We start from the raw sequence: 27,423 nt of genomic DNA on the forward strand, positions 1-27,423 counted from the left end.
CTCAGCAACTGTGATCTGATTTAAAAATTATAGATCACAGCAATCAGTCTTCCTCTTTTGCAGGTTTTATTTGGCAAATCCAGATTTCAGCTAGTGTTTGAGCATCAGTCACAGTTCTTTGAAAAAATATTCAAAGAACTGTGACGGATGTCCGAACAACAGGGAACTGACATGCACTGAGACTAGAAAATAGTGCACTGATAATGGCTAGGCACTAGGTGAAATCTGGAGTTGCCAAATAAAACCTGCAAAAAAGGATGACTGATTGCTGTGCTCTATAATTTATAAATCATATGGATACTTTTTATTTTTTCCCGTTATGAAACTAGCTACTAACAAAAATATTGCACTGTTATTGATAACACAAATCACTTTCAATTCATGTTCACTGGAACCATAGACGGCAATGATGCATCATAGGCTAGACAATGCTCTAGATTTGCGAGAGGTGGGAGGGAGACAGTGCTAGCAAGCTTGTGAATCCCTGCAAATCATGTTCGCCACATTGGTGCACTGCTGCTGCCAGTTGAATCCAATGTTGCCAGAGATAGGTTTCCCACAGCATCAAATATATGGCTATCTTTAAGACTGGTGCGAATTTTACATCAAAGACTGGTCATTTTTATATTAATTTCGAGTAGAAGACATACCTGAATTTTCGAGGCAATTTTTCAAAGAAAAAAGTGAGTCTTATAGTCTGTAAAATACAGTATAGTGCAAGGCAGTCTCTTATCCTTGGAGTGGTAAACTGCTCCTAATGCTGCATGAAGTAGCGTAATCTATGCCACAGGATGGAGAAGGCCACACAGAAACCACTCCATTGAAGACCCACTGGATATGCCTTGCTTCGCAGAAATGATGATGGGCTTTGAAAATCTCTGCTCCCGACGGTATAGAAAAGAAAAAACTCAATTGATTGATCCACATCTATCAACACAACAGCTTACTAGTTAATGTGATGAAACGATGACTCAAGGCAAGGGAGGAAGAGTAAGACCTAGATAGCAGTCTATACCTACATAAATACTCCGCAAGACATCATATGGTGCTTGCGAGGAGGGTGGGGTGGGGTGGGGGGGAGGGGTGGTACGATGTATGATAATTAGTCATTCTCTTTTCTGTTCCATCTGCAAATGGAGTGAGGGAAAAGCGATGTCTATATGCTTCCATATGAGCCTAGATTTCTCTTATCTTGCCCTCAGGGTCCTTATGTCAGGTGTGTGTTGTGGCAATAGGAGCAGATCAAGTATGGCATTCAGGGAAGTTCATATGAAGAAATGAAGAAACTAACAGGGAACAGAGAGGAATGGAGAAAAGAACTGCTGCCAACCAATTTTCAGGTCACAGGATAGGTATATCTGAAACAGAAAATAGATAAACAAGCACCAGAATGGTTGAACTGCAATGACCATAAAACAAACTAGTACCAGTCAGAGAGAGATTTTGGAGCAAATCCCACCACAAGATTACCATGGTAAAACAAACTTCAAAAGTGGTTACAGGAACAACTCATTCTAAGTTCCCCACACAGATGCATTTATGTACCTAAAAATCCTCCATACCACATGATGCAAGAAAATAGGACTCCTGCTACTGCTTCTGCAAAGGCAATACACTGTCATGGTTGTGAGAAATTGACACATCAGTGATAAAAGACATTATTGAGAGAGAGTTGCTAGACATTGTTAAGGTAAGCACACTTAATCCTGTAAGCACCATGGACAAGATTTAAAAATATCGTTTTTCTGTTTAATGGTCACTTCCCTTCTATAACAAACTAAATTCAATGGAACTGATGTAGAACATAATTCGACAAAAAAGTCAGCAAGCAGTAAAAACAGTCTTATGTTAAAGACTTCCAAAGAACAAATACAAAGTTGCATAAGAAAAGTAACTGCATAAGAAAAGTAATTTCAGAAGACTGAACCAGAGCATGTATACATGTCATCAATATCGACATTCTGGTGCCTTTACGGAACGTGAACATTAAATATTTGTAATATATATTGGGATTCAAAGTAGTGATCAAGAAAGTGATCGAGTAATATGCTCAAACAAGCAACTTACAAGCATGAAATATGTATGCATATACAAGAATGTCCCACATTAAACATGTATGCCACACATATCAGTTAATCATCTCTAGTCGAATTGCTTTCAAGCACAGTATCCTGGAACGAAACTCCCCACAACCAGCACTATTCAAGATCTGTACAAGAAATAAAGGGCTGTAGGAATATGCAGAGGAATAGGCAACCAACAATGAGGACCCTGAAATTACAGACAAAATTCGCATGGATATTATGAGAAGTCCACAAGTTGGTAAGTTTGTGTACCTTGGCCACTGTGTCATTATGTACTAAAATATCTGAAATTAAAAGCCTACTCTTTGAGTATGGTGCAAGAGCTGAAATTTGAGGACTTGGAAACTTCATTACTGTAATTGGCTGCTAGTATCAAATGCAGATGGTTACTTGGACCCTTGCTTTACTTCATGTCAGATGAGGCCTGATTTCATTTGTCAGGTTATGTAAACTCCTAAAAATGCAGATACTGGTCACAAGATAACCTGTGTATTCTCCATGAAGAACACTACCACTCAGAGAAGATAGGTGTCTGGCATGCATTGTCCGGTGTACCCCATATTTTTCAATTACACCTTAAACAATGCAAGATATGTAGAGATCTTTGACTCCTGGATGCATTGATCACCACTTCCAGCATCTACACTCCTGGAAATGGAAAAAAGAACACATTGACACCGGTGTGTCAGACCCACCATACTTGCTCCGGACACTGCGAGAGGGCTGTACAAGCAATGATCACACGCACGGCACAGCGGACACAAAAGAAACCGCGGTGTTGGCCGTCGAATGGCGATAGCTGCACAGCATTTGTGCACCGCCGCCGTCAGTGTCAGCCAGTTTGCTGTGGCATACGGAGCTCCATCGCAGTCTTTAACACTGGTAGCATGCCGCGACAGCGTGGACGTGAACCGTATGTGCAGTTGACGGACTTTGAGCGAGGGCGTATAGTGGGCATGCGGGAGGCCGGGTGGACGTACCGCCGAATTGCTCAACACGTGGGGCGTGAGGTCTCCACAGTACATCGATGTTGTCGCCAGTGGTCGGCGGAAGGTGCACGTGCCCGTCGACCTGGGACCGGACCGCAGCGACGCACGGATGCACGCCAAGACCGTAGGATCCTACGCAGTGCCGTAGGGGATCGCACCGCCACTTCCCAGCAAATTAGGGACACTGTTGCTCCTGGGGTATCAGCGAGGACCATTCGCAACCGTCTCCATGAAGCTGGGCTACGGTCCCGCACACCGTTAGGCCGTCTTCCGCTCACGCCCCAACATCGTGCAGCCCGCCTCCAGTGGTGTCGCGACAGGCGTGAATGGAGGGACGAATGGAGACGTGTCGTCTTCAGCGATGAGTCGCTTCTGCCTTGGTGCCAATGATGGTCGTATGCGTGTTTGGCGCCGTGCAGGTGAGCGCCACAATCAGGACTGCATACGACCGAGGCACACAGTGCCAACACCCGGCATCATGGTGTGGGGAGCGATCTCCTACACTGGCCGTACACCACTGGTGATCGTCGAGGGGACACTGAATAGTGCACGGTACATCCAAACCGTCATCGAACCCATCGTTCTACCATTCCTAGACCGGAAAGGGAACTTGCCGTTCCAACAGGACAATGCACGTCCGCATGTATCCCGTGCCACCCAACGTGCTCTAGAAGGTGTAAGTCAACTACCCTGGCCAGCAAGATCTCCGGATCTGTCCCCCATTGAGCATGTTTGGGACTGGATGAAGCGTCGTCTCACGCGGTCTGCACGTCCAGCACGAACGCTGGTCCAACTGAGGCGCCAGGTGGAAATGGCATGGCAAGCCGTTCCACAGGACTACATCCAGCATCTCTACGATCGTCTCCATGGGAGAATAGCAGCCTGCATTGCTGCGAAAGGTGGATATACACTGTACTAGTGCCGACATTGTGCATGCTCTGTTGCCTGTGTCTATGTGCCTGCGGTTCTGTCAGTGTGATCATGTGATGTATCTGACCCCAGGAATGTGTCAATAAAGTTTCCCCTTCCTGGGACAATGAATTCACGGTGTTCTTATTTCAATTTCCAGGAGTGTATTATAGACAAGTAACTACATAATTTTTAACATTACTATTATCTATTCTCTTTTAGTTAGTTCACAGTTTCTCAAATCTTGGGTGTGAGGCATACTGAGGTTTTATGTGGGACACACTGTATTTCCCCAATGTCAATAATGTTTGCAAACAGAGTACACCAGCTGTCTCTTCTGTTTCAGTGGTGGTGCCATTTCTAGGTCAACAAACAACCATGTTCTTGCTGGTGAGAAATAAAGATTCATCAAATAAGCTATACTTATATAAACAAAACAGTCTGGATGAAGTGGACAGTCAATCATATTACAGCAAAGAAATCAATATAGCAACCAAAGTCAATTGAATGGGCTCTTGCTGGTAGCAGTGAGACATTTGATAGTGAACTATGAAATCCCACAAAATACTTTCTGAAGTTCATATGATCAATTCTTGCCTTGCCCGTTTTGCAACAATATGGAGGCCAACCACTGTATATGGTATTCTGCAGATCTGTTGAATACAACTTAGATTTTTGTATAAATAATTCTTACTCAGTTTTTCTCCTTTAATTGCTGTGTCAGCAAATACCAACGAAGTTGAAAATTAAAGTATATACAGAATGCAAACAAGGACGGACAGACAAATGGAAGGACATACCAATAAGACAGATGGACAAACATATACACAGAATAACGAATGGACGAACACAGAGGACATGCACAAATCGACAACAAAGACATGGACACACAGAAGACTTACCAACTTCCCAATGACTTGAACCAGCATTTCTGGCAGCTATTGGCTCACAAGATGTGCTTTCCACAGGATGGGACATATAATATGGTTTATGGCCTAATAAAGAGCTTGTTCCTTCAGAATTTCTTAACTGAGTTCTGGAGACAGGGCTTTTAATGTTCACTGTATCAGACTGTAAAAGTGCTCCTGGCTGTTGACTGTAAATGTCTTCTTTTTCTGCTGGATGCATTGAATATCCCAAATTTCCCTCTTGAGGGATATCTTTCCCTACCCATTGCTTTACAGGCTCATTATATGGCAGTTTGTCTGGACAGGCATTCTGGTAGCATTCCTGCCCACTAGGATATCTTGAGCCAGCAACTGCACCAGCACGTAATGTACCAGTATTTTTATTGTGAGGAACAGACTCATTCTTAAATCCTTCACGTGCTCCACAACTTTGAGATAAAGACGTAGCTATCATTGCAGGTGAGACACCTGGCACATTAGTAGAAACAGACATAATCATTGGATGCGTTGCAAGTGAAACAGTTGCATCAGCTGGTGAGCTCAATACGTTATATCCAGGAATTGATTCACTATGTTTAGTGCTCATGCCTTCCATCCATTCACTTTGCTGTTTTGGAGACACAGGGTCTACTACTGGAAAAATGAAAGTTATCTCAACTACTGTAAATTTCACAGAGCAAAGGATGATATTTTTCACTTTGTAGAGTTACCTTGTAAACCAGTTCTGTGGTATTCAGGCGATAGGGCTGAATGTTTTCCTGGGACAGATTCTGAATACACAGTGTGGGAGTCAGGATGCATTGTGTGAGCGAACGTGGCATCTGCTGGCAAAGTTGCAGCAGTGTTTTCAGGCATTAGCCCGTAGTGTTGATGCTCAACATCATACCGCTGATGCCCAACATCTCCTTGTTGCTGACCTCTCTGTGAAACAGGATCTGCTACTGGAAAAAATGTGATATTACTTTAAAAACCATCAGCTTTTCAAAGACATCTAGTAATCTTGTCTTTTGCTTTAAACAGTTACCTCCTGAACCAGACCTATGATGCTCGGCTGAGGAAAATGAAGGTTTTCCTGGAACAACTTCTGAGTAGGCAGTATGAGATTCAGGATGCAGTGTATGTGATACACTGGCATCTGCTGGCAAGCTTGAGACACTCTCACCAGGCAACGTACCAAACTGCTGATGACCCACACTTGCCAATTGTTGGCTATTATTTTTCTGTGACAGACGATCTGCAAAAAAAGTATTTTATTTCCAATATTTTCTTATAAAAGAAAACTACTTTTCGATTTCATTGTGTAGTTACCCGTTGGACCAGCCTTTTCAAATCCTGATGATGTATATGGTTTTCCTGGAAGAGCTTCTGAATATGAAGTTTGGGATTCAGGATTATGGTAAGGCTTCCAACTTGGTGCAAAGTTACTTGGTTTCTTCAGATTTGGTGGCATGGTGTTAGGAAGTGGTGGGGGAGGTGGTGGAAAATCTTCATCTTCTGTGCCAGCTGGCATACGAGGCACTGCTGAGTGGAATGGACGAGGAGCAGAGAAGGCAGATGGTGGAATGCCACGTATGGAATCTGCCGAGTGCGATGCCGGAAGAGATTTTTGGCCAAATGCTTCTGATGCCCACCTCACATCTGCGTGGAGTAATGGCACCTGCAAAAATTCAGACATATTACACTTCTTATATACTGTTTCCACTCTAACTTCTGCTACAACTAATTATAAATCAAACACAAAAATATACTGAACACTGATTGAAGTATTTCCTTCAACTAATTCCAATACAATCCAAAGCAGAAGCCTGTTATCTTAGATATACAGGAATTCCAATTGGCAATACATAACTGCAAGTTACCGTTCAACACATAACGACACCTGAAACAAGTATCCACAATTACGTAACTACGAGGGCCGTTCAGAAAGTAACCTCCGGTTGATTTAAAAAAATACACCAAGTTAAATAAAAATATTTTAATATATACATCTTACAACTACATCTTTGCACTATTTTTCTACATAGTCTCCATAGCGATTGAGGCACTTATCGTATCTCTTCACAAGCTTTGAAATTCCTTCTGCATAAAAATCACCCGCTTGTGCCTGGAGCCAGCCTGTGACCGCATCTTTGAGCTCTTCGTCGTCATCAAACCGCTGTGACCCGAGCCATTTCTTCAAATGCATGAAGAGGTGATAATCACTTGGCGCCAGGTCTGGGCTGTAAGGTGGATGGTTGATAACGTCCCACTTGAAGGACTCAAGAAGGGCCGTTGTTCTGCAAGCAGAGTGAGGATGGGTGTTATCGTGCAAAAAAACGATACCGGAAGTCAGCATACCACGGCGTTTGTTCTGTATAGCCCGTCGTAACTTTTTTATTGTTTCACAGTACACGTCTTGATTAATGGTCGTACCACGTTCCATGAATTCAACCAACAACACCTCTTTGGTATCCCAAAACACCGTTGCCATCAGTTTTCTGGCAGAAAAATCTTGCGAGGCTTTTCTTGGTTTGGTAGGCGAATTTGAATGTGCCCACATCTTTGATTGTTCTTTTGTCTCAGGGTTCACGTACTTAATCCAGGTTTCGTCACCAGTCACGATTCTGTTTAACAATGGTTCTCCTTCGTCCTCATAACGTGATAGAAAGTCTAATGCAGAGGCCATTCTTTGAGTTTTGTGGTGGTCGGTAAGAATTTTGGGCACCCATCGTGCACAGAACTTACGGTAACCCAATCTTGCTGTCACTATCTCGTACAAGAGAGTCTTAGAAATCTGTGGAAAACCAGTAGACAACTCCAACATTGAGAAACGTCGATTTTCACGAACTTTTGCATCAACTGTCTGAACGAGTTCGTCAGTCACCAATGATGGTCTACCACTCCTCTCTTCATCATGAACGTTTTCTCGTCCACTTTTAAATAAACGTACCCATTCACGGACAACTCCTTCACTCATAACTCTTGGTCCGTACACGGCACAAAGCTCACGATGAATAGCTGCTGCAGAATATCCTTTGGCTGTAAAAAACCTTATGACAGCACGCACTTCACATTTGGCGGGGTTTTCTATTGCAGCACACATTTCAAACTGCCACAAAAACTAAACTAGCGCAGATACGACGTTCACTCGACCACGGCTTGATGCCGACTGACCTGTTGAGTGCGTGAACGCACAGATGGCATCGCTACTCCCCCCACAACCCGCACTGTGACCAATCGGAGGTTACTTTCTGAACCGCCCTCGTATTTATAGTTTCTCAGGAAGACAAGTCAACATTACAGAGGTGGCAAGAATGATCTAGAAATCTTGGTGTGTCAGAGACTGGTGCATCCACGATCACATGTGAGGAAGCAGTACTGCCCACTCACTATTATTTTATTTATTCTTTTCATGCTAACAAGCTATGATTTTTCCTCTCCACCCACAAGACCAGATTTTGAGATGCAGGTATTCTCTATTTTCGTTCATGAACTGCATGATTTATGTCAGCTATATGATGAAACACATTCTGGTGGTGTCTTGTGTTGGAAAAGATTGTGGTTGTGACAATAATCTTTGAGGACTAAGTGTACCCATTGGTCGATATGTCGCAGTTTATGAATAGTAATGTATGCCACCAAAATAATGAAGACTTTAAAATGAATAAACAGTGATAAAAAGTATAATACATCTATAATGCGTAGAAATCTGTGATGAAAAAATGACTGTATGTAAAGTAATGGAAAAAATCTTGCTTTGCTGCTTGTTAATGCAAAAGAGAGGTTTTAAAACAAAAAAAGAAAAGAAAAACAACTGCTTGCTTTTGTATCTGGCTCTTCCATTTAACATTATGCATGGAAGGAATGGTATGTGATTATATTAATTATGTTTTGGTAGAAACAAACATAAAAGATGTAGTTGAACAGTATCATTTTTGTGGCTCAAACATCCTTCTGCTATTTAACGTTTGTTACACTATGTGAGCATAAAGTGTAATACACTGAGAAGAAATTATGCTTCCGAAATTTGTTAATTGTAATGTTCTTGCAGACGTAATTTGAATAGTTATATAACACAAAATTATATCATGGCAGTGCACAGCTGTTTCATACTCATTGTCTTTATTAACCAAAAGATAAAAGCATTGAGGCCTATGCCACACTGGTGGTGAAATGAATATGCAATTGCAGAAAAAAGATCTGGCCACTGGCAATACTTTTCTCTTTGTGTAACTGGATAAAACCTCACAAAAAAGTAAACACAGAAGAAATTCATTATTTTGTTTTTACTATACTATTACACACATGATGTTGTGGACTGCAGCCGAGAATCAAATATAAAAATGCAGGGTATCATCTCACAGAATTCTTAAACATTTTTCTTCCAGTGAAAGACAATAGATGAAAGTTTATAATTACAAATTGGCAGTGCTGTTTCCAGATGTCCAAAAGGAACACGCATACCCCACCAATTACAGAAGTTGTGGTGGAGACTGTGGAGTAGATCCAACATGTTGGAAGTGTGTTGTATTACATGTAATAAGCAGAACATCCTCTAATTGTCCAGAAAAAAGCTAGTCGTCGTGTTCTGACATTGTTCCTTCAAAATAACAGCACAATTATCAAAAATGTACATTAAATGTATTGTATGTTGGAAATCACTTGGGACAGGACATAAACTTTTAATTTTTTTTTTCCCAAATGAGAATTTCTGTAGCCTCACAGAATCTTGATCTTTCTTGTTAAGATGCCTTGTATATTGGTTTAGTTTGTTCAATGACTTCTGAAACTAGAGTAGCAGTCTGTAATCTGAGTATCACTCTTTCTAAAACTATGTATCCATTTTCTCTCTGCCTTCTTTCTAATACAATTTTTATTATTGGCTCCTGCCCCACCCTCTCCAGCTATATAACCTATTTTTCACTGTAATGAAGCTTTGCATTTTTTTCGAAAACTGACTTACGTCTTTGAGCTAGTGGTTGCTAGCATCTCATGCTGGCAGTTCAGAATGTTAGTCACAAATTCTATCTCACTGTTACTTCCAGCATTCTTCTTACATTTCATCTCTCTCATAATCTGTGGTTTGGTGTGACATTTCTCCTTTTTTAAATCTGAGATATTTCTATTTTAGTGGCTGGTGAGAAAACACTCTTCCTCCTTGTCCAGCATTCTTAATACTCAATTCTGACTTTATTCTTGAATTAGATATTTGTTTTATTTTTTAAATTCCAATAACCAAAAGTAAAATTGCACTATTTATCTTATAAATTTATACACAATCTTTAGCTATAGTTATCTACTGCAAGGAGCAGAGCATAGACTGGATGATGGGCACACAGTATGAACAATCTCCCACCTGTGATTCTGGTAGAACTCTTCCATTATGCGTCAAATCGTCACATTTTATACGAAAATTAAGGTATCGTGGCATTACAATTTTCTTGCAAAAAACACAATTACAGTGCAGAAATCAATCTGTGGATTTATACATTAATCAATACCAGTGCATTTTTATGTAAAATGAATTGCAACAGTTACAGAATATACACAAACACACAAACTTAATAACAATAATATGCTAAAGCACCACAAAATATGAGTGTGATTCATTACACTTATTTTGCCATGCTTACTAACCCATTTCCAGGATAATATTAGTACTTCACCACTACAAATATTATGTAAATCTTGTTGTTAAAGATGAATGAATGAATACGAAATGAATTCACTCACCTTGGTGACACGTCCTTGTCCAACAACATTGCTCTTTAGATTGTCAAGATATTTCTTCAGCCTATGCATGGAAAATAAATATCATGCAAAAAATGTAATTAAGTGACATTTCTATAGGGAAAAAACTTTGACAAAACAAAAAATTAAAAGAACATAATAACATAAAAATATATCTAAAAAGAAAGATGATGAAACTTACCAAACAAAAGCGCAGACAATGTCTGCTTGTGTCTGTGTATGTGTGGATGGATATGTGTGTGTGTGCGAGTGTATACCTGTCCTTTTTTCCCCCTAAGGTAAGTCTTTCCGCTCCCGGGATTGGAATGACTCCTTACCCTCTCCCTTAAAACCCATATCCTTTTGTCTTTCCTTCTCCTTCCCTCTTTCCTGACGAGGCAACCATAGGTTGCGAAAGCTAGAATTTTGTGTGTATGTTTGTGTTTGTTTGTGTGTCTATCGACCTGCCAGCGCTTTTGTTTGGTAAGTTTCATCATCTTTCTTTTTAGATATATTTTTCCCACGTGGAATGTTTCCCTCTATTATATTAATAACATAAAAACATATATATAATAAAATTTGCAGTAAAAAGAAAAGCCCTTCAACAGGTAAACTGTAAAACATACAGGCAACACATAATTGCAATTGAAATACAACTTTATGGAAAAAGGCACTAAATACTGAGATATGACACCAAAACAAGTAATTGTTACTTCAATCGGTGTAAGAGAGTTACAATGGGAATATAGGTAGACAAAAAATGGATATGGTTGGAACGTAGTGAAAGGATGGTATGCAAGAGAGGACTGCATTTTACCCCAGAAATGTTAAGTGGTGAGTTCCTGTGCAGCTTCATAGAAAATAGCAATAAGAAATATTTAAAACAGTGGAAGGAATGATTTTGACATCTGTGGATTTCAGTGTGTCCTAGCATGAATGTGCCACCCACTAACTGAACATACGTAGCAAATACATGGATTTTTCAGGATAAGTGTTAATTCTTTTGTGTCAGACATTGTACAGTACTTTTCCAGCAGAGCGCAAGAACATATGCGTAATAATCTCCTTATCCACTGTCACTTAGCTGACTGATTTTGATAAAACCTGGCACAGTATAAAGATAAACTTCTGGGGCAAAAACCAGTCACTGATTAATATTTATCTGAGCAATCGTATTTCTTTTGTGTTGAGGCTGTATGTCCACAGTATATTCTGGCTAACAAACTTCAAACCACACGCTAATCATAAAAGAACCTATAATGACAACAAATAAACCCCTTATCCTTCAGGGTTCTCCAGAAAGAGGGAAGATGACTTTCTTTTTGCAGAACACTATTGAAAAATTAGAGAACCAACATATGAAGTTGACTACAGAACAATTCTACTGTTGTCAACACACATTTCACATAAGGACTGCGAAGATAACATAAGAGCAATTAGGGCTTGTATGGAGGCATAGACACAGTTCTTTTTCTCTCGCTCTATTTGCAAGTGGAACAGGAAAGGCATCCTCCACCGTGCACCAGATTGTGGAGTATGTAATTAAGTATGTATGTATGTATGTATGTAGATGTACACAAAGAAATCTTCAAGTATTGATTCTTTATTCCTGAAATCCTTCATATGACTTCCTGAGGCTATCAGTTATGCTAATCTCTAGACAGTAGAGATTAGGCACCCATACTACAAGGGCTCGTCAAAAGAAAACAAGACAGACTACATAACAAGCATTGTGCAGGTGCTGGTAGCACAGGTAGGTGTGCGTATAGAAGTGCCATCTATTAGGAAAGAACAGTGTGAATGTTCACCACTGAGCCATTTGTCTGTTAGACACAACATGAGCAACAAGTCGTGTGTGTGTGTGTGTGTGTGTGTGTGTGTGTGTGTGGGCGAGGGGTAGTGTGGGTTTTGACTACAGAAGGATTGTCAGGAAGGGAAATTCATGCCCAAATGTCTGCTGTGTATGATGGACAAAGTATATCAAGTGCACCTGTGTCTGTATGGAATAAATGATTCGGAGAAAGTTGAGCGTCATTGAAATACAGAAGTCGGTCAGGACAGAGTCACTGTGCCACAATTCTTTCAGTCATTGTTGTGGAAATGCTGCCATCAGAAACAGCCAAAAGCAGACAATGGAAGATATTCGGCTATGTTGGGAATTGGTCATGGTGCCACTCATGCGTTTTTGACAGAGCATCTGAAAATCTGTGTGCATTGGATTGCCCACAGGGCGATGGAGGAGAAGAATTTGAATGGAATGTCAATATCACTGCAGCACTTAGAATGGTATCATGATGTAGAATATTGTGTCCTGTCCTGTATTGTCACAAGAGATGAAACATGGTGTGAGCATTTTGACCCAGAGACGAAGCATCAGAGCCAACAATGGAAGCACATGGATTCAGCCTCATTCAAAAAATCTAAAGCTGTGCCTGCAAGCTCTAAGCAAGTTATGATGACATTTTTGTTTGGCTGCATGGGCCCGCTGCTGATTTTCTGGAACATGATACTAAAATTAACACACAGCAATAAGTGGACACAATGCAACAATTCAAGCATATGATCACGTCCAAACACATAGGATATTGACAGATGGCACCATTCTCTTGCAGGGTAATGCCTACCTGCCTGCTGCAAAACACTTAACACTTCCTAGATGCAGTCCCTATCTCTCCCTAGGCGATTTCCATATTTTCAGAGCCCTGAAGAAAGACATCAGTGGCTGTCAATTTGCTTCAGATGAAGAGATGCATACTTGGGTACAATTATAGTTCTTATGCCAACCGAAAACATTTTTGTATGGAGGCATTGCCCATTTTGCCTTACAGTGGGGTAAAAGTATTGACAGCTTTGAAACAATAACAGTTTACCCTTTGTTTACATCTGTCTTTTTTCACTTTTAGGTAGCTCGCTATGCGTACCTGCTGCTACTATGCCTCCCTCCTTCCACACAAAGCAGAAATCTGACATAGGAAACCTATTTCCATTTAATAAATGAAAATTTATGTAATATATTTTGCACAGGCTATCTACAATGAAATATATCAATTTCGGAGTTTGGATGAGAAAAAAAATTCTCTACTTGATTTCTGAAGCCTCCACAGCCTGACTGATAGATGATATCTTTCTGGATACTACCCATGTAAATAGCTCCCTTCTCCCACATTCCACAGAGTTTCAAATATCTACAAGAATTGCCAGACACTGCAAATATAATACCAGCATTTTATGCAAAGATACATGTCCAAGAAAAAGGAAGTTGTTATGTAATTGTTTGGATTTTGCATTTACGGTGACGGTGCTAACTGGCTATCAACTTCTTTCAGAGAACAATGCGTAGAGAGACCTGAGAATAAGAACAGCAACAAGGGCTATTTGGCAGGCCTAAGTTGAAAATATGATGACCTCATAAATCCAGTTAATTACCTTACCGTTCACCTTTACATAAGAAAACTGATATATATTGTTCATTTATGGACATACTGTTGTTCTACACCTTTTCACAGCTGCATGGCCTACAGCCACAGATGCTTTTTGTTATAACGTCAAGTTTAACAAATATATTCCAGAACGACACAACACATATAAGTCACAGAGTAAGTTGACAAACAGGACACGTGTACACATTAGCATTCGAATGAGCACTGAGTCCCAGTCTAGCAGCCGCTGCTCGGCTGGCTGCTTAGGTGGCGCAGCTGCTGCATGGCTGGCAGACAGCGCCGCACATAGAGGACGCGCGTAATTGCGCGGCGGCGCTTTCAATGATCAGCGAGTCACAACACTTTTCCCCCCTTTGAAATTGTTGCACTGGTCTTGATGGAGGTGTCTTGGAGATGGCTAACGTCCATAGGCGTTGTTTGACTCGCCGTAAAGTCTCGAGGAGGAGGCTTCCCGTATGGACGGAAGTGTCCCCGATGATAACGGGTCGAGATGACAGGAGACGTAGGGGTCGAATCTGCTGGGGCCCCCTGCACCAATCTGCCCGTTGCGGCAAGTCCAGTTGATATAACAGGAGACATGGGCAATGTGTCGGCGTCCGTTGGAGGAGGAGGCAAGTAGATTTGCTCTGACAGAGGATGGTCATCCGGTTCCTGCATGAGCACGTCTCCTGGTGGTGTCCGTTCTTGCGCTGGCATCGCGATGACGGTGAGAGGGCTACGTTGTGAGTATTGAGAGATGACGAGATCCCGAGCGTCAGGTAGGGCCAAAAGTGGTGTAGCGGCATTCGGAACAGGCGTTGCTGGCACACAAGGCCGAAGCTGGTTCGAATGACACACTGCAACACCGGTGTCCGTCTGGATTTCATACAGGCGTCTGTCACGGTGTCTTAAGATACGGCCCGGGCTCCATTTTGGCCGTCTGCCATATCCCTGTACCCAGACGAGGTCGTCGGCGGTGAACCGGCCAAGTGAAGGCACCCGCGGCCATGAGGTGGAAGACTGCAGAAGATGAAGTAGCATGCGGGGCTGTCGGCCATGTAAGAGCTCAGCCGGGCTGTGGTCACCCATGAGGGTGAAACGGTAAGACCCCAGAAACTGGATAAGCGCATCATCAGCAGCAGAAGAAGTCAGAAGTTTCCGCACCTGAGCCTTAAATGTGCGGACCGGTTGTTCAGCCTCACCGTTGGATTGTGGATGGAACGGCGGGGCCGTGACATGCATAACGCTGTGACGAGCACAAAAATCCGCAAATTCGGAAGAGGCAAATTGCAGACCATTATCAGTAACAAGAGTAGAGGGGAGGCCTTCCAAAGAAAAAATGCGGGCGAGAGCACTGGTGGTTGCCGCGGTGGTAGGCGACGTGCAACGGACAATGAAAGGAAAGTTAGAGTAGGTGTCAATTACGAGGAGCCAATAAGTACCTAAAAAGGGTCCTGCAAAGTCAGCATGAATGCGCTCCCATGGCTTCTCAGGCGAAGGCCACAGTGACAAAGATGACTTCGGGGCAGCGGCCTGTGACGCACAAGGGCCGCAGGCAGCGACCATGTGTGCTATTTCAGAGTCAATGCCAGGCCAGTACACATGACGGCGTGCCAGAGATTTTGTGCGAGACACACCCCAGTGCCCTTGGTGAAGGAGGCGCAAGACCGAAGCACACAAAGCTGCAGGTACCACAACACGCGGCGAAGCATTGTCAGTGGAGAGGAGGATAACACCATCCCTAGCCGTGAGGCGGTAGCGCAAAGTGTAGTAGTTCCGCAACGGATCAGAAGTCTTAGTGGACGGGCGATCTGGCCAACCCTTCTGAATACAGCGTAAAACCCGGGAGAGGGTAGGGTCAGAACCCGTAGCAGCAGCCAGCCTGCCCCAGTGATGGGGAACCCGTCCACAACCCACTGCTTGGCAACATCCAGGTGGAAACACAAAAGTTTGTCCCTATCGAATGCCTGATCAGGACCCATGGGAAGGCGAGACAGAGCATCAGCATTTCCATGTTGAGCTGTTGGCCGGAAATGAATCTCATAATTGAAATGAGACAAGTAAAGAGCCCAATGCTGGAGGCAGTGTGCAGCCTTGTCGGAAAGTGACGTTGATGGATGAAGCAAGGAAACAAGTGGTTTGTGATCCGTAACAAGATGAAATTTTGAGCCATAGAGAAAAACACCAAACTTATGAAGAGCATAAATAATGGCCAAAGCTTCTTTTTCAATTTGAGAATACTTTTGTTGGGCATCCGTGAGCGTTTTGGAGGCATAAGCAATGGGTTGTTCCGAACCGTCAGAAAAACGGTGCGCAAGGACTGCACCGACCCCGTATTGAGAGGCGTCTGTGGCAAGAACAAGATGTTGGCCAGGTCGATAAGTAGCCAGGCACGGGACCTGTTTCAGCATAGTCTTCAATTTCTGGAAAGCCGCATCGCATGACGCAGACCAGCAACAAGGCACGTTTTTATGCAACAGGCGATGCAACGGCTGAGCCACTGAAGCCGCAGACGGTAAAAACTTGTGATAGTATGCTATTTTCCCCAAGAAGGCCTGCAGTTCCTTAACAGATGTAGGGCGAGGAAGGGCATCGATCGCAGCAACAGTTTGCTGAAGCGGACGAATACCATCCCGAGAGAGTTGAAACCCCCAAGCACGTGATAGATGCCTGAAAAAATTGTGATGTCTGAAGATTACACTTAAGACCGGCAGTCTGTAAGACATGAAAAAGTGTGTGGAGATTTTGAAGATGTTCTTGAATGGTGGAGCCAGTGACAACAATGTTGTCCATGTAATTGATACACCCAGGGACAGGGAGCAATAATTGTTCCAAGAATCGCTGAAAGAGAGCAGGGGCGCTAGCAACCCCGAATGGCAAGCGTTGGTATTGATAGAGGCCGAAAGGCGTGTTAAGGACCAGAAACTGCCGGGAACCAGCGTCGAGAGGAAGTTGATGATAAGCTTCTGACAGGTCAATTTTAGAAAAATACTGGCCTCCAGCAAGTTTAGTGAACAGTCCTTCAGTTCAGAACGGGGCATAGGGTAAGTGTCGATGAGGCATTGAGCATTTACAGTGGCTTTGAAATCGCCACAGAGACGAATATCACCATTTAGCTTAGCAACGACAACGACAGGAGAGGACCACTCACTGGAAGTGACAGAAAGCAAGACCCCGGAAGTAGTGAGACGATCCAACTCCCGTTTTACCCGATCACGAAGGGCCACAGGAATGGGCCGAGCCCGAAAAAACTTAGGCTGAGCAGTGGGTCTGAGCGTGATATGAGCTTCAAAGTCGTTTGCACGGCCTAACCCAGGAGAAAAAAGGGACGAAAATGTCATCGACAAGGAATCCAGTTGAGCATAAGGAATAGCATCAGAGACAATATTGACAGAGTCATCTATGGAAAACCCAAAAACACGAAAGGCATCGAAACCAAAAAGATTTTCTGCGTTGCTCTGGTCGACCACAAATATGGGAACAGTGCGAACGACCGATTTGTAAGATACCTCAGCATTAAACTGTCCCAAGAGAGAAATTTTCTGTTTATTGTACGTCCGTAATTGCCGAGTGACAGGTGACAGGAGTGGAGAACCCAACAGAAGATACATCTGAGAATTAATTATAGTGGCAGCAGAACCGGTATCCACTTGCATGCGAACATCTCGACCAAGGATTTAGACAGTGAGGAATAACTTCGCTGAAAGGGAAGAAGTGCAATTGACAGACAACAAAGAATCAGAATCAGCATCATGTTCATGAACATCATGTATGCGGTCGGATTTGCAAACGGAAGACACGTGACCTTTCTTTTTGGAATTGTGACACACAGCCCAACGTTGGGGACAATCTTCGCGTGAATGTTTCGTAAAACACTGCGCACATGAAGGAAGTTGGCGGGGGTTTTGCTGCAGTTTCTTAGTGGGTTATTTACGGCTAGGCCGAGGCTGCACGTGGGAGCGCACTGCGGCCACGTCGGCCGGCGGGGACGCGCCGCACGCAGTGTCAACAGTGCACAGAGGTTGTATTTCCCCGACATCACCCCATGCCTCTATTTGTGCCCCAGCGGCACGAGAAATTTCAAAAGACTGCGCAATGGAGAGAACTTCATCTAGAGTCGGATTCGCCAACTGAAGGGCACGTTGCCGAGCTTCTTTGTCGGGCGCCAACCGGATAATAGCATCCCATACCATGGAATCGGCGTAGGATTCTTAGTGAACATCAGTAATAAATTGACACTTTCGATTGAGGCCGTGAAGTTCAGCAGCCCAAGCGCGATAGGATTGATGGGGCTGTTTTTGACAACGATAAAAGGCAACACGAGAGGCTACCACATGCGTTTGCTTTTGAAAATAGACAGACAGAAGTGAGCACATTTCAGCAAAGAACAAAGGCGCAGGATCCTTCAAAGGTGCCAATTGCGACAACAACCGATACATTTGAGGTGAAATCCAGGAAAGGAACAGAGACTTACATGGTTGTTCGTCCGTGACATGAAATGCCAAGAAGTGCTGTCGAAGACATTTTTCATAATCAGACCAGTCTTCCGTCGTCTCGTCGTAAGGAGGAAAAGGAGGTACAACCAACGACGAGAAACGCCCCGCATTTGACACCGCGACGAAATCGTGAATCGCCGCTGTTAGAAGCGTTCGCTGTCCAAGGAGATTTTGCAATAGTTGCTCGACAGTAGCCATGGAACCCTGTGGGTCAACGGTGAAAAGGAAAAATCCACTACCTCGTCACCAATTGTTATAATGTCAAGTTTAACAAATATATTTCAGAACGACACAACACATATAAGTCAGAGAGTAAGTTGACAAGCAAGACATGTGTACATGTTAGCATTCGAATGAGCATTGAGCCGCTTAGGTGGCGCAGCTGCTGCATGGCTGGCAGACAGCGCCACACGTAGAGGACGCGCGTAATTGCGCGGCGGCGCTTTGAATGATCGGCGAGTCACAACACTTTTTCAACACGACTGATTTACACCCCTTGTTTACTACATGGGGGATAAACTCTAGTGGGTAATTTTTTTTTATTACAAAAGCATGAACTAAACTATTGATCTCTAATCTCGCCAGCTACTACATTGTTAGGTTTCTATTTTGAGTCAAGAGGAGAACATGTCCAGCTACATAAAGTCTCCAGAATGTATTTGTTTGAATCGTTGATGTGTTGCAACAGCTCTGATGTACAAAGTGGACACTTTAGACATTTTAAATGCCTCCAGAAGAACTCAGATACAAATTTCTTCATTTTCTGTTCAATTTCCTTTCCTCTTCCATCTTCTTCTGATAAAAACTCAAATGTTGTGCTTTTCAAACTTGACAATAAGTAGGTCATATTTTTATTTAGTAATCTGATATAACATCCAGAAATTGAGTACTGCAATGTAGATGCCTTGTAAATGAAAATACACTAATACAGTAAAGTGTCTATTATCTGAACAAGTTGAGAGACATGGTTTTTAGAAAAACTGGTTTATTTTGATAACTTAACTGTATAGTTTTATTTGCTGGTAAAGACTACATATATTTATAGTAACATGACTCTTTTCTTATTAGAGAGGCAAACATGGTACGAATGTATGTAGTACAACCTAGTAAGCAAAAAAATATGTATTTCATATGCATTTTGTATGTACAGTACATACTTACAGAATTAAAACTTAACAAAAAAAAAACCTTTAATTTTGGTGTCTTAAGCAGGCCTACCAACTTACGAGTAGCTAAGTCACACACTTTTTCCACCACAGGTATCTAATATTGCTTGCATCTTGTGTTTCCATCCATCACAGAGCAGTATCTAAAAATGTAAATTCTTCAAGCAGTATCTAAAAATGTAAATTCTTCAAGCAGTATCTAAAAATGTAAATTCTTCAGAAGCAGCCAGTATATTTTCATCTTCATTTTCTGGATCACTAGTTGATGCGATATGGCACAGTCAGCCTTATCAGTGACAAGGTTCACAATGTTGTCATCCTGCATGATTTTGAGAATTTCGGACATATTATTCTGTTGTCATTTTCAATTATATAGACTTTTCACCATACCCAAAATTTTATCCCAGGCTTCTCCACTCATGTAGGATACAGCTTTCAAATCAAATTTTTACGATTTTGAAACAGACTGACTTCTCTCTCTCTCCCCCCCCCCCCCCTCCCACCCCTCTCCCCTCACCCCACTCTTCTCTTTCTAACAATAACTTATGTATCAGTTCTTTCCTGTAATACCATTTCAAACTCTAAAATAATGCTTTGAGCCACAGGCTGTAGTAAAGACTGCATAGTAGCTGGTAAAACATCACTTTTATGAAGTTGCTCTTTTCATTTAAGGTCTCAGATGATGGACACGTTGGTACATTGCCAGGAGCAGTAATGTTTTCTCCCTTTTGCCATTCTTTAACCTATAAGCTTTTACAAACGACACAAAAACTTCCTCAATCCATTGCATGAAAATCGTATTATACATTCAGGTGTTCTTTTGTGATGTGTTAACAACAGGCATCACAGACATATGAAAGCCTTTGAAACAATGCAGTTTCTTACTTTTACCAATGAGAAGTCTATGCAATGGGTGGCTACCAGTAGCATTAGCACAAGTGAAAGCATTAATATGATCCTTGCTTATTTTAAGACTAAGTGCTGCTAATTCACAAAACAATGCAAAAACTTTTCTAGGTAAGCTTTCCAATTGGGCCCAGTTTTGTCAGTATTGTAAATGTTTTCAAGAGCATAATCTTTTTCCCTTAACATGCCCCTTAGTTTGATTTTGAAAGAATCAGCTGCTGAAGAATCGGCACACAGTTTTCCTCCTTGTATAGTTGGTTCAAGTGATTGTAGCAGGCTGAAACAGTTTCTATCATCAGGGGCTGGGGGACGAAGGGGAGGCAAGGCCATAGTGAGAAAGGCAGCATGCCCAAGCGAATAATGGTTCAGTGAAGCTGTAGTGTGGTTGACTAACATTCAGATAATTGATGCTCAATTGTAATAGTTCGAATGAAATACAGAAGGGTCATGCAGTCAAATCATTAACATTTCTGGAATGAATGAAAATCAGTTGAATATAATGAATGGTATCTAGGGACAGGAAAATTTAATGAAAATGATAAATTGGAAAAAAACACAAATTATTGTTTTGTTGCAAAACAATAGGAAATTTGCAATTTTTATGTGATATCACAGAATCTGAGATTTTGCTGTATAAAAAAGTTATAATTCTGAGGACACAAATGATAAATTGCATTTTGTCATCTAGTCTCCTCAAAGTCAAAGTTCATGTATATTCTTAAAATAACAGCATATGTCCGGTGTAATTAAGTTTTGTTTGATAATGAAAATAGTGCCAAATTTGGTATGGAGTACCACTGAATTTGGCAAAGAGCATCACAGATTTTAGCAAAATAAATACACAGAATATGGTAAAGAACATGAAAGTTGACAAACAATTTTGAGTTTGACAAAAAAATCATCAGATTTGGCGAACCAACACTGAGTTTGGCAGAACACACCAAATTTTGCGAAACACATCGAATTTGGTAAAACAACACAAAATAAAGCAACACCGAATCTGGCAAAAGAAGCCACTGAATTTGGCAAAAAATATCACAAAATTTAGCAAAACACCAAATTTGGCAAAAATAAAATCATTTTTTTCCGTCCCTAAAGATATCTATCTCATGCAAGTAAATGGTTGTTATAAATTTAACAACTGTATCAGAACAGATAATACCATGCAAATACAAGCAAGCAATGAATTGTGAACTTAATCTTTAGCAATTTATTATCCACATCAATCACAAAAAAGTGTACTTCAGACTTTTATGTTAATATTTTACGAGCACATACCTCTAAAACATTACAAGGAACTCAGCAGCCGAGATTTATTGACAGTTATGTTAACTAATGGGCTCAATTTCATGCTCAAAATTGAAATATCATGTGGTAGCAAACGGTTTGTGGCCATTCAATAAAATGCAGTGTAAAACTGGCTAACTAAAATGTCTAACTCGCACTCATTAGAATGCACTGCAAAACAGAAATATACAAGATGATACCCAAAATTTTTGGAAGTGTGTCAAGCAGAGGCATGCTATACTTTGAAAGAATAGCTCCTAACTTACCCAGAATTTATTTTCTACAATCATTGCAGTTGACGAGTCCTGGTGCTATGAAGAGGCATGAAATGAAACTGATTTGATGATGTAGAAATGGTTGAGAGGGGAAGAAACAACTAGAGGAAACAGCCAATACTGCAGATCAGCATAAAAATTATTCCCACAATGAATTCACTGACTGAAAAAAATGTATTACGTGTAATGAAGAGCACTCTGAAGTTAATAACGTTGTTTCGTATGAAAAAAACTAAATCCATAACTTTAAAAAAAAAATCTTATTGTTTCCATTTCCCCTAATATGCTCAATGAAAAGTGTCTAGGGAAGAGGAATCAATACTGAAGCAACTACCTAAGAATGTGAAATAGTACCACAACAAAATATCTACCTCTGACAAGACGTGTGTTGCCTGCTTTCAAGTAGGATTGTACCGACGTCCTTCCTAACACAGTAGTGCAACAATAATGCACAAACTGGAGTGTCCACATACTAAATTGAGTCAGGTTGCAACAACTAACTGCCCTTACTGCCTGTTCCTTCTTCAACAAAACTCTGGAGAATGGCATGGCAAATGGATATTCCATTACAAAGTGAGCACATGGCCTCTTACTCTTCCATGCTGCAACTATTTTCATGTCAGTAACTAATTAATACATACACATTGTGTGCATTAAGCACTATCATCTCTAACAACCACTTACAGTACAGTTCTTGTTCCAAGGCCACCAAATTAGCTTTAGCTGAGTGTCAACACTGCTGCATATCAGAACTGTTTAATTCTGCAGCATAATAAAATTCATAGTCCTGAGTGCAGCAGGAAATGTGAAATAGAAAAAACACATACACACACACACACACTCTAGCAACATAACTACAGAATAGACATAAAAGCTTTGCATTTACAGACAAAAGTGTAACAGAGGAGTTTAATTTATAGATACTTCTTAAAACACACTGTTTGTTTATAAAGTTTAATTATAATCTGTAACAAACCCTTCCACCTCCTGTGGAGTCAAATTGTGACAACGGCTGGCATCCAAGTCATGTATTGGTACTTGTCGTTCAAGTTGTTGACGTCGATACAAGGCACCATCGCTACCACTGATTGGCAACTTTGCTGTTGGCAGCTGTTTCATGTATTCCACTGCCTGCACACAATGATCAAAATAAATACTACAATGAGGAAGAAAAACTGTTTCAGTAGCATGATGACAAAATACATGCACTTTTATAACAACTGGGCTATTTGCAGTTACAATGCAAGAAGCAGTTACAGACATAAAAAGCAGGTCTTCAACCACAAGTCTATTTTCACTCCCAATTCACTCACTGCCACTCAAAATCATCTTTGACTGCAAGAGAACACGATCAATAAAATAAGTTGTCATGCATAGCAGCCTTGATCCAAATTTTATTAAAAACAATGCTCTGCCAATATACGAGAGTTGCATAGTTCATTGATATATTGCTAATTATTTACTCTATAGAAAATTTTAAATTGTAAAATTTGTTATCCATCTCCAATGAACACATCATGATGGCACACAAAACATCATTTAGGCACACACAAACTGTTGATAATGAGTAAAGCTAACAACTCACCAAATAAATGCAGTGCCAAGATGTCGACAGGCACATAAACAACACTGAGAACTTAGCTGGCTTTCTACTGGTCCAAAAGTTAACCAAAACCTTTTATTCTCTTATTGTGTGACGTGTTTATCATCCCTGTTTCGCTTTCATAAATGGTTACAAGCCATGCAAATACCTTTAGAAAAGACTTCCTAACACTTAAATCTATATTCGATGTTAACAAATTCCTCTTCTTCAGAAACATTTTTCTTGCCATTGGCAGTTTATCAATGAACATGATCAGGTCCATATAAGCAGTTTTTGCATTTAACTATATTCAGCACCAGTGATCTATGTGTAGTGTCTTTGATTAGTAATCAAAACTTTCTCAGTTCTGGGTTCAAACACCACCACTGGCTAAACTTTGAATAAATATTTTTAGCAACAGCAGCTGAAGACTTCTGGCATAAGAAGTCACTCTTATTCTACCAACGGACTTGTGAAAAAGGATGGAGGAGCGGACAGAAGTTCAGGGCACTCTCTTGCTCTTGTGGTGTGAAACTGCTCCAAAATGCAGAAGAATCAGCAGTGATCAATAACATGAGGATGCAGAAGGCAATGGAAACCACTGCATTGAAGGCACACAATGTGTATTCACAGGACATGTGGTGTGAAACTGAAAAAAGTTTCATGATTATCTCAGTGGCAGAAGAGTCTGGACTAGACCCCATCCTACTATCATCTGGGGTGGAAGCAACACTCTAGAGGGGGTGGGGAAGTGGAAGAGAGGAATGCTTTCTGGTTGAATGTGCAGGGGCTGAAATGTGAACAGGCACAGTGTCAGGAGGTTGGGGGAGGGGGAGGGGGAGGGGGGGCAGGGAGGTGGGAAAAAAAGGAGTGAAAGGAGCTTAGGAGCGAAGAAAGATGGGCGACTGCATTGGCAGAGGGTGGCAAACAAATAGGGTGGCAGATGGGAAGGGGGACAAGTGATACAACAGAGGGGTGGAAACTGTCTGGTGGTATGTTACCATAGGCTGAGGATGAGATAATTACGGGAGAGTGTGTTGTAAGGATAACTACCATCTGTGCAGTCCAGAAAAGCTGGTGTTGGAGGGGAGGATCCTGATTGGTAGGGCACTGAAGCAGCCACTGAAATCCAGCATGTTATGTTCAGCTGCATGTTGTGCCACAGGGTGGTCTACTTTTCTTTGTGTGTGTGTGTGTGGTTTTAGTGCGCACAACTACAATGGTCATTAGTGCCCAGACTAAGTTAGGAATGCACCGCGAGGCACGAGGTTAAAACAGCAACTAAAAGGGACAATACAGGGTGGTCTACTGTGCTCTTGGTCACAGTTTGGCAATAGCTGTTCATCCTGGTGGACAGCTCTTTGGTTGTCATACCAATATAAAAAGCTGTGCAATGATTGTAGCAGAGCTGGTAAATGACAAAGGTGCTTTCACAGATGGCCCAGTCCCCTATGGGCTAGGATAAATCTGTGACAGGGCTGGAATAAGAAGTGCTGGGAGGATTAGTTTGGCATGTCTAGCACATGGGTCTTCCACAGGGATATGATCCTTGTGGCAAGGGTTGGGATTGAGAGTGGCACAGGGATGGACTAGGAGACTGCAGAGGTTAGGTGGGTAATGGAACACCACTTTAGGCTGGGTGGAAAGAATGTCGGGTATGATGTCCCTCATTTCAGGACATGATCACAGGTAATCAAAGCCCTGGTGAAGGATGTGGTTCAGTTGTTCCAGTTTGGGGTAATACTGGAACCTTTGTCTGCAGGTAGGATGATTAGGTCAGGATTTGTTTTCAAGTGTGTATGACTATTCTTTCTTCTACTGAAAGGCAGTTATTCCAAGGAAGGAGCCAGGGAAAGGATGGCAGGGCTAGGTTAGAGGTAAGAAATTCCTGGAAGGTGACCAATGGGTGGTTAGGTGGAAAGAGGAGAGGATCATGCTTGTAGTAAACTGGAAGAGGCAGGGTTCAGTATTGGAATTAGGTTGGGTTTGCTTGAAGAGATTAGCTGCAAATAAGTGTTCACTGCAGGGATTGGAAGGAGGAGATGAGGTAATTGCCAAGTCCAGCAAGGTTAAATTTGGGTGTAGGGCTAAAGGTGGGGTCTTTGGGTAGGAGTGAAACTGCTGTAGAACTGAGGGTTTTGGTGGAAAGTTTAACAACAGTGTTACACGAATGTTTTGGCTCTGTATTTGGAGGAGTGTTGGTGGGGAGTTTTGTGGGATGTGGCAAGTTGAAAAGGTCAACTAGGCAGGGATTAGGTGCTATGAGGGGTGGATGAGAAAGAACACTGCAGATGTGGACACTGGTACACTGAGGCAGCAGTAGAATGTCAGCAGGTTGGATAACTTATGGAGGTGGTGTCTGGAATGCTCCTTCAGGTGCTGGAGAGCAAGGGATTCAGTTTCAGAGATGTGATGTATGCAGCAGGGATTGAACAATAGTAGTATCTTGTGGACAGAGCAGAGGTAGTTCTGGGATGTCTGTGCCATGGAGATTTGTTTGTGCAGCACCAGGTTTGTGAGGGCCGAGGACTGCTGGAATCTGAAAAGGTGAAGGTCCCTCTGAAAGGAGGGATGTGATCCAGAGAAAGGGATTTTTATGGTTAGGCCATTTGCAGGGATTCCATGGTTTAGGCAGCATTTGAGGAATAGGATGTGGGACTGGGTTTTAGCCAGTGAAAGGGATACTTCTCTGAACTGGTGCCAAAAGATGGAGCAGGAGACCATTGTGGCAGGAGCCCACTGTGGCAGGAATGGTGTAAAGAAAATAGGAATGATGCAGAAATGGATAAAATAGTTGTTGATATTTGTGACAGGAGTTGGATAAGAGAAAAGATGTGTAAAAATATGTAAAGACATGTAAAAATACTTAAAGACATGCTGAAAAACACACAGACACGCAAAAATATGCACACATATATAAAAATGAACACAAATATGTAAAAAAAGTGAGAATGCATGAAACCATTATGAACCACATGAAAATACAAACAAATACATTAGAAACCTACTCAAATGTGGGAGAAATGGAACAGATGAGGTAGGGAGTGTGTGGGTTCCAAGAAGGGAAGAGAGAGGGAGAGAGGATGCGTTAGGTTGAAGATCACAAATACATGTGAGATGGGCAGGTATAGAAAATAAATGCTAAAGTACATCAGGATGAGGGATGAAGGAGATCAGTGGTAATAGATAAAATTGTAACCATCAAAGGAAAAAATCTGGAGCATGAGATGCTACATCAACAACTCATGTAGTCACGATGCCTCTGTTGTGCATGGACGATCGTTGATAGTGTGTCTCGGAAGTAGATGTGGTTAGGGAGGCAATGAATAAGCACACACTGAGAAGAGTAATGCTATAGGCAAGAGCGATAAAGGGAAGCATCACAAGGTTGTAGGATGGAAGAAAAGCAGTTCAGCAAAATCAAACAATGGAAATCAGTAGGAATATCAATAAAGTGGGAAAAGATAGATTGCTATTCACCATAAAGGAGATGTGCAAATTTGCAGATAAGCACAATTAAAAGACAATTACACAAACCTTTCCACCACAGCTATCATCAGCAAAACAGAAACGCACACCGTTCATACATACAAGAAAGCACACCACAAAGACACATGACTGACTCTGGCCAGAATGCTACTATCACATGGGATGGAAACGGCAATTTGGAGGGGGTGAGGAAGGGGAAAGGAC

General features: G+C 41.8%; 1 protein-coding gene across 5 annotated transcripts in view; it reads right to left on the reverse strand.

Moving 5' to 3' along the window:
* Positions 1 to 27,423, reverse strand: part of LOC124544911 (testin) — a 100,625-nt gene that overhangs the window by 41,569 nt on the left and 31,633 nt on the right. For 2 of the 5 annotated variants that reach the window (XM_047123645.1, XM_047123646.1), the window contains exons 6-11: positions 23,125 to 23,279; positions 10,603 to 10,663; positions 6,199 to 6,547; positions 5,915 to 6,124; positions 5,601 to 5,831; positions 4,885 to 5,523 (exon numbers count right to left, since the gene is read on the reverse strand). In XM_047123645.1, the coding sequence (XP_046979601.1) occupies positions 4,885 to 5,523; positions 5,601 to 5,831; positions 5,915 to 6,124; positions 6,199 to 6,547; positions 10,603 to 10,663; positions 23,125 to 23,279 (1,645 nt within the window). The remainder of the gene's footprint in view (positions 1 to 4,884; positions 5,524 to 5,600; positions 5,832 to 5,914; positions 6,125 to 6,198; positions 6,548 to 10,602; positions 10,664 to 23,124; positions 23,280 to 27,423) is intronic. The other 3 variants (XM_047123648.1, XM_047123647.1, XM_047123649.1) reach the window with 3 other exon arrangements.

The sequence above is a fragment of the Schistocerca americana genome, chromosome 8 (assembly GCF_021461395.2).
Source record: "Schistocerca americana isolate TAMUIC-IGC-003095 chromosome 8, iqSchAmer2.1, whole genome shotgun sequence".
Lineage (NCBI taxonomy): Eukaryota > Metazoa > Arthropoda > Insecta > Orthoptera > Acrididae > Schistocerca > Schistocerca americana.